The following is a 13,723-nucleotide window of genomic DNA, read 5'->3' as shown; positions in this document are numbered from 1 at the left end:
CATAGTTATCTGCTGAGCACTCCCTCCAGAGGAAAAGATAAAGGATGCAAAATTTGATTACCCTCTTACTGTTCCAGCATTCCATAGAGTAATAAGCAACGACAACTTTACAAATAATTTTTAAAAGTTTTGGATATTACTGCTATTTATCAAGCATTTCTTCCTTGCCTCCTTAGCCTTCTTTGATTTTGTATACATCGCTCTCTCCCTTTTTTCTTTGAAAGTCAGGTGCTGTGCACGTATGCATGTAGAATAGTGCTGATTCTTCTTGAGTGTTTATAACATCGGTTTGGAGTTCTTCTCTTGGTACTTTAAAGCTGCCTGTCCCCTCCTTCTTGCCATGATTTCCTACATTAAAAATCCACTTTCAAGAAATAGGATAGTTGGTAGCACAGGTGGAGGAGCTGGCACAAGTAACAAAACAGATCCCCAGACAAATCCTGGGGGATGTCTGCTGGCCATCTCACTCAGCTAAGAGCTGACAGCAGGTCTCCTTGAAGATAGGCAAAACCCAAAATATAGATGCTTTGACCTTCATCCTGACCAATATGCAGGACTTAGTAGGTTAACTGGGACTGGGACTTTAAAAAAAAATGGCCATTACCTCCTTGAATCTGCCAAGGAAAGAAAGAGAACCAATAAAGAAAAAGTTACACAGAGAGAGATTTTAGCTCAAAATAACAAAGAGCTTTCCAATAATTAGAGGAGCTAAAAAATTAGACATCTTCAGGAGGTATGAGTGTTCCTCAGTGGTATTCTGACAGCAACTGGCTGTCCAGCTCATCTCATGTTTATGGGGAAGTGGTTCTACAAGATACAGTTGTTAAAAGTCTTCCTGAACTTGAAATGCCGTAGGACCCTGAAATCTCATCCTAGCTCTCCCACTAACTAGCTCTGTGACCTCACACAAGTATTCTGGCTTTGCTGGGCCTGTTTCCTCATCTGTTAAAGATAAGCTAGAGAATCTCTAAGCCTCTTTCTACCTCTTCAAAGTTAATTCTAATTGCTGAAATATACAGTACAAACATTATTCAAATAAATATAGGATGATTTCCCCTGTGACGGTCCCCTGTCTGGGCTGGGCTCATGGAGATGTGCAGAGGTGGGTGATGACAGCCATTTTAATTCACTGGGAATCTTATTACAGGGTTGTGTCTTCCCCATGGGCTGCTGAGGTCTGTTGGCTATGTAGGAGGACAGATTAGAGGAAACGAAGCTTGTCCATCAAATCTTGCCCTTTCTTAATGTTCTTGCAAACACGGGGATGATCACCACAATGTTATTTTTCAGATAATTGCAAGCAAATCATCTGGGATTTTATTTTTCTCTGTTTAATGTACCATGTACAACTGACAAAAATCAAGGACAATCATCCAAGTGTCACTGTGATATCCAAACCATGTGTGTTTCTTTTCAATGCCTCGCCTGCTCTAAAATATGGCAAGGAGGAATTCACATTTTCAGACCAAGTCAGAAATGTGAGGTAAGAACTGTATGAGAGAAATTGTTCTGATGCAAGATTCCAGATCTTGTTAACCTAGTTGTCATATTTCAGAATACTGTTTTGATTCCTTACAGTTCATCAAAAAATCCTACTTGATATTTCTTTTCCTCTTCTTATTAAATGGCTTCAGAGTGAAGCTCAGGATACACACACATGCTGTGGTGCTCTGAATGGTGTTTCCATGTTCTGCTCACATGTGCCATGTGCTGGATCTCCAGAGGATGTCTGTGTGTGCACACACATGTACGTGTTCCTTTCTTTCCATAGATATTGCATATTTTTAGTTACATTTTTTTTCCTGTTGTCAAAGCACAAACCTGTACCTGTACCTTCCTGCAAAAAGTCAAACTCAACTATGAGGAGTTTTCTGGAACTCCACTGCAGGGTTTGGGAGAGCCTCAAGTCACCACCATAAAAAGTTTTCTGCATGCAGCTTGACAGACCTTGCTGTCCTGCCATCCCAGTGGGTTTGTTTGAGAGGAAGAGGAACAGGTTGAGAAGACTGAAGATGTAAGCCACATTTGTGGCTGCATGAATACATTGGAATGTATTTCTCCACAGTTCAAGATGGGTGATATTCCCCCAGTTGGAAATCAAATAGGTTGGAGAATATGGGTGTCAGATTTGGAAGGCATAAAACTGGACTGTGGCCCGATCCTAACAGCTCATTCATCCTTACCTTTCAACACCTCAGCTCAAATGTCCCCTCTTTGGGAAGCCTTTCCTGACCTCTCTAGGTAAGATTAAGTATTTCCTCTTCTGATCTCGCTCAGTCCCACACATGTACCCCAGTCAAGGTCTTTAGGCACTGCTGTGATTCTCTGATGATTTGATTAGGCTGTTCCTTTTCTGAGATCATCAGATTTTAAAATTCCTTTCCTTTTATTTCTCCATTTCTAAGCTCAGTCCCTGGCATATAATATTTGTTTAATACATGTTTGGACAAAATAAATTCTTAGAGTTGGCCAAATCAAAGGTGAGTTTAAAAAGTTTCATCAAGGTAATGTTTTTATTCTCTTTACCATTCCACCCTCATTAGCTCTTTTAATAGTGGTGATGCCTTATGTTTAACACACATTCCTCATATGTCAAGTACTGCGCCAAGAACTTAGATGATTTTTATGAGTACAATAACTTTTAGGCCTCTTTTATTGAAGAAATTGAGGCTCAGAATAATATGACTTGTTTGAGATAATAGGAAATGAGTGGCAGAGTTGGAATTTGAATCCAGTTTGTTTACTCCAGGAGCCTCAGACTTCAATCTACTATAGCTGTATGTGTGTGCTTATATGTTTACTTATGCATGTATGTGTATATTTGTGTGTGTGTGTGGTGTGTAATGCTGCTAATACCTTAGCTTGATGGGGAAAAATCTTTATATTTTTAGGTTCTTTGTCTATCTGACATGAGAACATCTCTTCTTAGAACAGTGTTTTAAATGCATAAGATAAAATACAAAGAAAACCAATATTATTGAGTTAGTATCAATACATAAAAACAAATTTGTGACTTAGTAACAGATGTGTCTTTACTAAGTTAATTGATATGATCTAGCAGTGGGTGTAATTATGGTCATTTCAGAGCAGAGATGAGTATAAACGGTAGGATGAGGATCTATCTCAGCTGTAGCGTGATATAAAAATACCTGCTTTTCATTGATATTGGTATCAAAGGTACAGGGGCTGCTAAACTTCCAGGATGTTTGTCTTTTTCATAGTAGAAAGAAATGCTAAATTTCGATTATAGGTTAGGGATAAAAAATGCAATACTTTTCCTAATTTAAGTTCCCTGACACCCGCAATTCTCTTCACAGATGCTTGGTTAAAAGCCTCTCCTCTATCCACTAATAAGCTTTCAAAACATCCCCCTCTTATACTTTCTCTAAAATAAAAAGCCCCCAGATGCTGACCTCTCCCACATTAGAGTCAGATCCTCTTAACAAGGAGACTGGCTGGCCACCAAGCCAGGGTTGGGGTGGGGAGCGCCCATGTGCTTTGGTAGGCAGGGTGCCTCTCCTCCAGGATGAGGGCAGAGCTGGGATCTACTTTCTCTCCACCTTTTTCAGCCAGAAGATTACCTGGGTCAGTCACCTCGATGGTCAGCCTCATGAATCAGTACCTAGAAATGCCACTGAGTCATATAGCCCAAATAGATGCTCTCTTCTAAGGGCAGGTTTCTTATGAAGTCATTAGTCAGCCAAGAGCCCTTCCCCTGTGTTCCTGCCCTTTGGTGTTCCTGACATTAATACTGTGAAAAATACAACCTAAGTGTTCAGCTGCGTCTGAAAACAAATGCTGAGCAAAGACAACTGGTCTACCACTGCATCTCTGTAGGAAGGCTGAGGAACCACTGGCTGCTGCCAGTGGGACCTGGGAGCTGCCAATAGTCCCCTTAGCCTCAGACTCCTTTTCATTCAGTACCTCTGGTGGTTTCTTCCCAAAGGCTCTGTTTAAAATGTGACAACTGGGAGAACTACCACACTCATTCCACTGTTACACTGTAGGGATGACTAGGGTTGGGATGTGGCTCTGAAGGTGTGTGTCCTGGAAAATATGTGGTGGGTGGGAAAGGAAGGAGAGATATGTGTGTGTGTTGGGGAGGGGAGAGGTCAGGGAACACACATACTCACAGAACACTGACATTATTTAGCCTCTCTCCTGCCTGATGAAAAATGAATTCTACCAGACTCAAGTTTACTTGGCAGGGATCAAAGCTTTCCTATTCATTGTCATGTATTCAGCACTTAGCACAATGGCAGGCACATAACAGATGCTAAATATTTGCTATATAAAGAAATGAGTGACTATTGCCCTATCTTATAAGCAAGACATTGGAGGGAAAGACTGGTAATAGGGCAGGGAGGGTGGTTATGGAAAGGGTAGTGACCAAACACCCAAGATGAATTGTTGCTGTTCTCATGATTTTGCAATATGACGTGGCTTGAATATATTTATGGCTAGGTCCAGGTTTAATTACAAAGAGAAGGTCCTGCAGTCTGAGAGCTTAGAAGCCCTATGAACTGTAGGTAAACTAAACTTGGTCTTCCACAGTCCAATACTTAATACCCATGGGATTTTTGTAACGTGCTGATGAGAGGGGATACCCATAACAGCAGGAAGAAATATTTATCAAGGGCTTATTGGGTATCCAGGCACTTTAGGTGCTTTGCCACATTAAACTATTGTTTAAATGTAGAACTACGGTTAGCTTTCTTTCTCAGATGAGGAACCAGAGGTCCAGAGAATAACTTGGTGAAGCTTGCAGACCTGGCAAATTGAAGAACTGCAGGTCACATCTAGATCTTACGTTTGCAAATGTTGTGTGTTTAACTGCTCCTCGAAGAGGTGTCTGAACTTTGGGGAAAGCTAACTTCATAGCCAAAACATTCACCTGAACTTCTGAGTTTCAGGGAATGAGGCTGACACAAAATTTGGACACTCTGGGTATGGAAGTGATAGAAAACAGCAGACATTCTTTTCTCCTTTGTTCATAAACGATGCTGTGAGTCAATGCATCTTGGTTGTGGTACCACTCATGTAAATGTAAGTTTGTTAATTTCAGATATACCATTTCTCATGTAAATTTCCGATATGCCATTTCTCATGTAAATTTCGGATATATCATTTTTTTCTTTGTAAATTTCAGATAGGCCATTTCTCCCTGTGTCCCATTTATGACATGAAGGGGTTGAATGAGCAGATAACAAGATTCTGCTCAGCTCTTTCAGACAATGACTCATTAGTATTTGTCTCCAAAGATAAATTTTACAAAGGATTCAATATTTTTAAAACAGGAGGAGGAGAAAAAACAATCAATAAGCAAAGCATGTGGATTTGAAACAGCCGCCTTGAGTTAGACACTGGCACTCCTTTGTCCTTCAGTAGTTACTTGCCAAATGGAGCCTTTGTTTCTTCTCCCTTAGCAATTATACTTCCTTTTAAAGCATGTCCTGGTGGGGGCCCAGGCCATATTTGGCTTGGTCCTGATTTACATATTATTGGGTAGGCCCTGAGTCAGGCTGACCAGAAATGTGGAAATGCACATGTGAAGCCCAACCTTATCCCCAGGCAGGAGTTTTCTGAAAGCTCTGGGATCAGGTCTCTGGGATTATTTTTAGAGTATTAGGATAACATGCATTATTCTTTAAAAGGTCTCTCTACTAGTCTTTTGCCTACAGAGGTCCATTAGCTTCTAGAAAACAAGGAGAAATCAAGGAAGTTTTTATTCTATACCCGAGAAATGGCTCTAACTTGGTGTGAGTGACAGTATACTTCTGGTGGTGACCAAGAGATATGGAAGAGATGCGGATGCCTGGTAACATTTTGCAAATGCTGGGAAGCTTCTGAACCAGACTATCAATGAGTTTAGTGGGCTGGAAGAAATCAATCTGTGTATGAAAGTCACAGTAATAATCATAGTCCCTCCCCACCAGATTTTTGCTTTCGATGAATGCCTTCTGTTTCTTGTAGAGTGAAAAGGACTAAAATTTTGGAGTCAAGGAGGCCTGAGTTTAAGTTCTTAACCTGTCATCACCTGACCTTAGGCAAGTTATTTTAAACTCTTAGTCTTAACTTACTTGTGTAAAAAAGGACACTAATATTTTTTGCACGGTAGTCTTTAAAACTGAATGAGCTATTACACACACAAATGTCAATCATCTCTGTACCCTCAGAGATCTCTTTCCTTCCTCTCTTTTTCCTAGCCCCAAACTTGCCTGTCCTAATAGACAACAAGTCTGTTTGGAGGCAAAAGTCCAAATGGGTAATAAAAGTAAAAGCAGACTCCTTTCTCTTTTCTGAGAAAAAATGTAAAAGAGTTTGCTTCTCATACAAAAAAGCAGATATCAGACAAGGAGTTGATTTGGGAGTTTCACAAAGCACTGTAATGAATTATCACTTCTATTTTTGTGAAAAAACAATTTCTGCATAAAATATGTAAGAATAGATATTAAATTTATGTTTCAGCCACTAAAAGGGCCTTGGTGGACATATGAGACCCAATTTCATGTTTCACTCTTTCTGTAAAAGTTTTATAGAGAGCATTTTTTGGAGCTTTTGCAGATCTATGCTATTGCTATGTGTGAACCTTCAAGAATGGTTCAGGACACACCAGTTGTCCCATGTGAAGTTAAGGAAATGTCATGATCTTGAGGGAGTCCTGCAAAAGTGGCTGGTGGCCCTGCACCTGGTGAGATAGCAGCAGCTGCTGGCCAAATCCTCTTCCTGTTATCAAATGGTAGGGGATGTGAGGATATTTCTAAACGAAGGCTCTTCAAGAGCAACAGCTGTCTCTTCATTTTAGATGTCCTGAAAAGCTGCTCCACAATTCTGCTTTCAGTGGAATGAAGTCGTAAGCCTATTTTGCCATAATCATGGTTATTTGGGAGATAGTCTGGTGTAAAGGAAAGGTCAGTGGGCTGGAGGCAGAAGGAAGCCTGGTTCTTATCCAAATTCTGCCACTTCCTACGAAAGGTGACCTGTCCAAAGTTACCCTGTGAGTAAGTGCCTGCAGTTATTATAATGATTCACCCCACTGCCAGAAATCTGTTCTTAAAATAAAGATTTAAATGGTGTTGGATGAATGGTTGGGAGATAAGAGCTCTCAAGGTCTGTTACTTATCATGGCAAATCTCCACTTTATAAGACACAAACTATTTTGAATGTGCAAGTTGAAAAGAAAGGACGATTTACCTTTTTTAAGTCAAATTGAATACTTCTCCTGGAGCCCTCTCGGCTCCAGTGGGTTGTGAGAGGAACTATTATTCCCTTACTTCTCTACTGTTCACCTTTTCCTCTCAGGAAGTGGCCTGTGTAAGGGCAGAAAGAAAGATACACAAAAGCCTGTGCACAGCTCCTCCTTCGTGGTCCCCAGCCTTTGCTGAATTTAGCCTATTCTTTTTTCATCCTTGTCACCTTTGGTCAGTTAGCATCAAGAGAAGATCAAACCAAGCATCGTCAGAGGGGAATGCCAAAGTCATTTTTCCACTTTCCCACTCGTAGGAGTGTTGGTAAGCTCTGAACTAATTCCTAGTCTTGGAGCTGAGATGGCTTAGCTTAAAGCCTGGTGATAATCGAATGAAGCTCTTCCCTGCCTGCCACTACGACAGTGGCAGATACATTGGTGAAAGTCAACTGTCAGCCCCCAACTCCACATAGACAGACACACCCACAGGTTAGGACAAAAATCTGTAGCTTACAAAATAATAGTTTCAGCATCTGGTTTTAGAGAGCCTCTAAAAGGGACTTGGATAATTTATTTCTGTTTTTAAAAAATAAGGCTGTGTTTTGGGACAAGTTGCTTATACACCTATGGGCATGTCTCCAATGTCTTAGCTATTAAGGTCTTTAAGTGACAGTTTAATATGTTTTTAAGATTGAGGGAGCCAACGACAATTCTAAAGGAGCCATGTTTACATTGGATCGGCTCACTGGGTGACGTGCCAGCAGTTTTGCACACTGCAGGAAGTGGAGGTGAAAGCAGGAAGGGCTGAGTACAGAGGGAAGGCCTAGCCTGAAGGACAGGAAAGCCAAGAGGGATGTGATGTAGAGAAGCATGGAGGGAGACACCCAGTTGGACCTGGCAAAGCACTTAGAAGTAACATCATTTAATGCCCCCTGGGCATCATGTTGAGGGGTGAGAATTTCTTTTTTCTTTTTTTTTTTATTTGAGACGGAGTTTCGCTCTTGTTACCCAGGCTGGAGTGCAATGGCGCGATCTCGGCTCACCGCAACCTCCGCCGCCTGGGTTCAGGCAATTCTCCTGCCTCAGCCTCCTGAGTAGCTGGGATTACAGGCACACGCCACCATGCCCAGCTGATTTTCTGTATTTTTAGTAGAGATGGGGTTTCATCATGTTGACCGGGATGGTCTCGATCTCTTGACCTCGTGATCCACCCGCCTCGGCCTCCCAAAGTGCTGGGATTACAGGCTTGAGCCACCGCGCCCGGCCTGAGGGGTGAGAATTTCTAATTGGCCCCGACGGAGCTAGCCCACTGGTGACTGCTCAGTCAACCATGAACAGGCTCTTAGCTCTCTTTCTTCTAGTCCCTTCTAAATTCCTGCAGATGGCTCCTTGACAGTCAAGGGGTCTGTATTCTTGCAGAGCCTAAAAGGCTTCAGTACATTTTCTCTGCAACCTCTGATAAGGAGCTTGATCCCTCTGGGCCTCAGTTTCCTTATCTAAAAAGTAAGGAGCTCCAAGTCCCCTTCCAGGCCCAAAATTATAGAAATCCAAAGTGAAATGCTCAATAACTGGCAGTCTACGTTCAGAAGGAAAGAGCATTCTACGTAAGCAGATTTTGCATCCGTTGGGTGAGAATGAAGGCAATAGCATTTGGTCATTGTCTTAGCTTGTCAAAGCCGAGCAATGACTGAGGTTCACCTGCATGAAAGTTGGGTGTTCTTCATATGGGGCAGTTATAAATAAAAGTGTCCTTCATTCACCAAAACACTCCTTTTAGCATCCATGCACTTACTGAAATGTACCACCATGACCCAGGACTGCAGTGGCTAACTTTAAGTGCTCATATGCCTGAGCCTTTACATCCATCATCTCACTTAATTATCACAGCCACCTTGGGAAGCAGATGCTGTTACTGTTTCTTCAACTTGCAAATGAGGTGAGAACACAGATTCAAAGTTAATTAGCATGCCCAAGAGCACGCAGCTAGTAAGTGGTGGAGCTGGGACTTAAACCAGATCTGAAGCCAAAGCCTGCACTAATAACTTGCATTCTTAATAAAGAAGAAGAACAAATCCATAGTCGAGATTGGTTTCACCAAGAAAAATTGCATTTGACCTTCAAGGCCCTTTGTTACCAAGAAATGCTGGCAATTTCACCATTCTCAGGGAACTGTCTGTGCCAGGAAACTTTCTCTTTCCCAATAGAAAAAAAAAAAAAAAAGATAGTTCAAGAGTAGCCAGTGGCAGTATTTTACTTAGCAAGGAAGAGAGAAGTTGGGGAACTTCTATGCTCTGCCACGATGTATGTATGTGGTCCCTAGTGAGTTTTTCCCCAGCCTGTCTGGGGTTGGTTAGATGACCTTTAAGTCTACTCTAGTTTTTAGATTTTATATTCTCTGCTGAAGATCTTTTTATTCCAGTTGGTGGGGATTCCTGCCCCAACACCCTTGGGGGTAGGGCAATGGAGACAGACTGTATGCCGTTTTAAACCATTTCTCATTTTGTAAATAGGTCCCTTGTAGCTCTAAGAGTCTATGAAATTGTTTCAAAATGTCTAAGTGTGATTATGCATCCTGAAGCCAAATGTTATAACCCCCCCCTCACTGTTGCAGATTTAAAAAGTAAATATGCAATAAAACCTTTTCAGCATGCTGCTGATATCCCATAGTACTTAAACACTTCTGTGACATTCAGTCCAGCAAGGTGAGCTTCTCCACTCTCTTCTCTTCCTTCTACTTTTTGCGTTGAAGGCACTGGTTAATCTACATAATGGTGATCTTCCTCCTGATTATGGCAGTCTCAAGAGGTAAAAAAAGAAAAAAAAAATCTGCCCTTTCATCTCTACCCACCACATTCTTTCTCTGTAATTGGATCTAAATGGAAAACAAACCCTTTGCAGGCCAAGGAAGTTGGCACTAGAGGGTGACAAGAAGGAGAACATGTTCTACCTCTAATCAGGATAATCACACTCCCCTATGCAAAGGAAAATAAAAACAAGGCTTCCTCTAAGTGGCAAGCCAGGCCTGCGGTGAGGAGGGGGAGTTTTCATATACCTCATCTCACTTCATGCAGCAACCATCAACCAGCTTATATTTAAAATACTCAGAATTATTTCACTTTCCAGAGGACAATGAAACTCTGCCACCTTTAGCCCTGAACTATTCTGTATCTGAACTTGGGGAGGCAGTTCAGACACACAAATATCAGCGCTACAAGTTAAAAAATAATAATGCATAAAATGAAGCCTATGCAAACAGTGTGGTCTTAGCTAGACATTCTCGTGGCTCAGTCATAGGTTTTTTAGTAGTGCGTGTGTGGCATAGTATGCTATGTTGGGACAGAGATGAGCAAGGCAGGTTTGCCCTCAAGGAGTCCAGAAAAATGTATAGAGAAATAAAAGTATTGCATGCATAACTCACTACTAGGTAGAAATTAATAGGCATCTTCTAAGCGTCTAAAGTGCTACAATAATTTCTGTAGAAAGGTAAATGACTTGATTCTGCAAATAGCCTGGCAAATACAATGAGGCATGATACATTCCAGAGAAATGCCCAGATTCAATGTGACTTGATACACATGTAGAAGGATCCGCAGGACTCTGTGACAGGATCTGGGCAGATTGTCTGTAGAAGAGCACAGCTACAAATTAGATGGGGAATGCTGTGCCTCCAAGTGGCAGTTTGCGTCTTTAGTTTGATTCTCACAGTCTTTTTCCCCTCTCTCATTCTACCCGGCACGTTAACGGCAGATGTTTAAGGAAGTCTTTGCCCTGCAAGACTAAATCCTGTGAAATCTGAGTTTAACAATTACTGCTTTGGGAAACTAAGTCAGTGTCAATATCCCTGCTACCACTGCTGTGAGGGGGGTTAGGCCTATCATCCCCACATCAGAGACAAGGAAACTGGGGCTCAAAAAAGTGACCTGGCGAGTACTGTGCAGTTAAAAAGTGGCAGGGACTGAGTCTGGATGCCTAGGATTTTCCTTAAGGTCAGCTGCTTGCTGGGACCAACTCTCTGTGACCCTGGGCCTCAGTTTCCCCATCTGTAAAGCCTAGGTTGTCTCTCTGTTCCCTTCCTGTTCACATGTTCTCTAAGTCTGCAGCCTGTGCCCTCTCCCAGCTGCATTCAGGTTAGCAACAAAGGATATTGGAGCTATAGGCACAGCCGCAGGCTCCTGTGCAGGAGTTTACCAGTGACCTTCTGGGCTCCAGGCCAGCCCTTCTTGAAAGGGAAATGTGCAGACCCTGGGGACAGAAATCAGTTCCCTTATGCTGGAACTGCTGCCACTGCCAACATCACCAACTAAAGAAACTCTATGTGTGTGTGTGTGTGTGTGTGTATTGGGGGAAACACACAAAACACAGGGATAATAGCAAAAGGGAGACTATGAGTAAATATTACATGCCCCCAACCCTTACTTCAGCCACTTGAGGACAGGGAGTGAGGAAGCTAGGGATTTTTCCTTTACAGACCATAAGATTACCAGTTAATTTTAACTAGCATCACCAAAGACATAAGACCCTTTGAAAATTATTTTACACAACAATGGGTTTGGGGTGTGTGTGCCTGTTAGCTCAAACATATATTCCCAACTACTTGTTTTCCATGCAGTTTTGGAATTTAAAGAGTTTCCTTCCCATTACCTTTTGGGAAGTTTCTGCCAACAGATGGGAAGGGGAAACAAGGAAAAGAAAGAATCTGGGTAAATACGGACAACTTTCCGCTCACCTTTTTAACTGCTGGGTTGAGGTCCTTAGCCACCTTTGCCATCCTCTTCTGGGGTGGAGGAACAGCGCCTGGCTTCTCAGGCAGAGGCGCGAGGGCACACAGCGGGGACAGAGGCGGCTGAATGGCCAAGTTCGCGGGCCCGGGGGGAGCTCTGTGTGCAGTTTGGCGCAGCCGGACCGCTTTAATTGGAGAGCGGGACTCCCTCTAAAACCTCGCCAGCCAATCCGCGCCGGCGCTCGCGCGAGGCCAGCCAATCCCAGCACGAGGCTGTCCCCCTCCCTCCAGGCGGTCTCTGCAAGGAGGCAGCGAGCAGAGCTGAGCGCTAGCAGCTCTGACGTCAGCAAGGCCGCGGCCCCTGCCTGCCCCGTGTCCCTAGAGCGGCAAGAATCCGTCCCCCTCCCTTTTCCTTTAAAGGGCAACGGGCCGAGGGTGGGGCGGGCGGCGCGTCTCCTGCGATCCATTCAGGCCAAAAGGGAGAGTGATCCAACAGGAGGGCCGAGGTATTTTTAGTGAGCTGGATCCAGAAATAAATGCTGAGCTGTGCTCCCCTTCCCACCCTTTATGCCTGGTCGTAGGGGGCGCGGGGAGGGATGGGGAAGGAGGTGTTTTGCAGGAGCTGGCTAACTTTTCCCAAACCTGGGCGAGTTCTCCAATCACCAGAGAGAAGAAGAGATTCCAGCGAGTTGTGATTTTTTTTTTAAACTTAACATTTGTCAAGTATTAAACTGCATTCTCATAGCTTGCTTTAACATAAATCCTCCCTATTTCATGAGCAAGAACACACTGTCCTGATCTTAGAGATGCTCCTATGGACACATTGTCTCATTGTATGCTCATAATTATCTCAGGTATTATTATTATGCCTCTAAGGCAATAGATGAGGAAATAGCCAGAGAGAATAACTGGTCCACAGCTGAACTCTTGAGCAGGGCTTTAACCTGAGAGACTGAATAACAGAGAGAGCGCATGGCGGGGGTCTGGGTGGGGGCGCAGGATTATAAATTACAAACTAGGAAGTTAGTATTTTTTAGATAAATGGGGTCATGCAGGCCCGGACAAACAAGATACCATCTGAGCTCACAAATCCTTGGAATGTGGAGACCTTGCAACACATAACATAACTACTCTTATAAGACAGAATTGGCCAGGTTCCTCTCTCTATGCCGTGTTGTTTGCCTGTAAAGCCACATCTCTCTGCTAAGTGGGTTCCACAGACTTGGATTCCCAGAGACATTTCCCCGCTGCCCCTACAGAGGATTAAACACAAGCCCTTTTTATCCTAGAGAGAATACTACTGTCTCTGTTGTGAGGTGTTCAGCCTGTAACCTGTCTTTGCAGTGCCCACTGCCAGAAACCAGGGTTCCTGTGGGCTAAAATAAAACTCGGTTGCACAGAGGTTGAAGAGTGGCCCCAAAGTGTACTATTCGGGAGGGATTTGGGGAGAGGGGGAGGCTGCAGTTCTTATTCTGGGGCTGTCTCTTGCTGGAGCCTTTTTCCTCTGAAAGCCTTCTCCAATTTAGGTCTTATCATCTCTAGTCTTCCATGACTGTTTTTTTTTTTAAACACATTCCTGGAAAGGGCTTTCCATTTGTGGATTATCTTTTCCAAGATGAAGGATGACCTATTCTTTCTTTCACAGATTTCTACTATAATTGTTTTTTGCCTTGTTTGCACCCAGCTATGTCCTCAAACACCTAGCATGTGTTACAGGCTCAGTACGGCAAACGAATAGAGGTTGGGTTCTGACATATATATATATATATATATATATATATATATAGAGATATATATATAGATAGAGAGAGAGAGAG

The 13,723-nt window shown here is 42.9% G+C and overlaps 1 protein-coding gene across 3 annotated transcripts in view; it reads right to left on the bottom strand.

Annotated features, from left to right (window-relative positions):
- LMCD1 (LIM and cysteine rich domains 1) overlaps window positions 1-12,185 on the bottom strand; it is a 64,453-nt gene extending 52,268 nt beyond the window's left edge. The window contains exon 1 of one of the 3 annotated variants that reach the window (XM_032290541.1): window positions 11,913-12,185. In XM_032290541.1, the coding sequence (XP_032146432.1) occupies window positions 11,913-11,954 (42 nt within the window). In that variant the 5' untranslated portion in view covers window positions 11,955-12,185. The remainder of the gene's footprint in view (window positions 1-11,912) is intronic. The other 2 variants (XM_032290539.1, XM_032290540.1) reach the window with 2 other exon arrangements.
- Window positions 12,186-13,723: the final 1,538 nt, after the last annotated feature.

This window comes from Sapajus apella, unplaced genomic scaffold (genome assembly GCF_009761245.1).
Source record: "Sapajus apella isolate SASKATOON/1434 unplaced genomic scaffold, GSC_monkey_1.0 scaffold23, whole genome shotgun sequence".
Classification (NCBI taxonomy): domain Eukaryota; kingdom Metazoa; phylum Chordata; class Mammalia; order Primates; family Cebidae; genus Sapajus; species Sapajus apella.
This window is presented reverse-complemented; position numbering and strand designations above follow the sequence as displayed.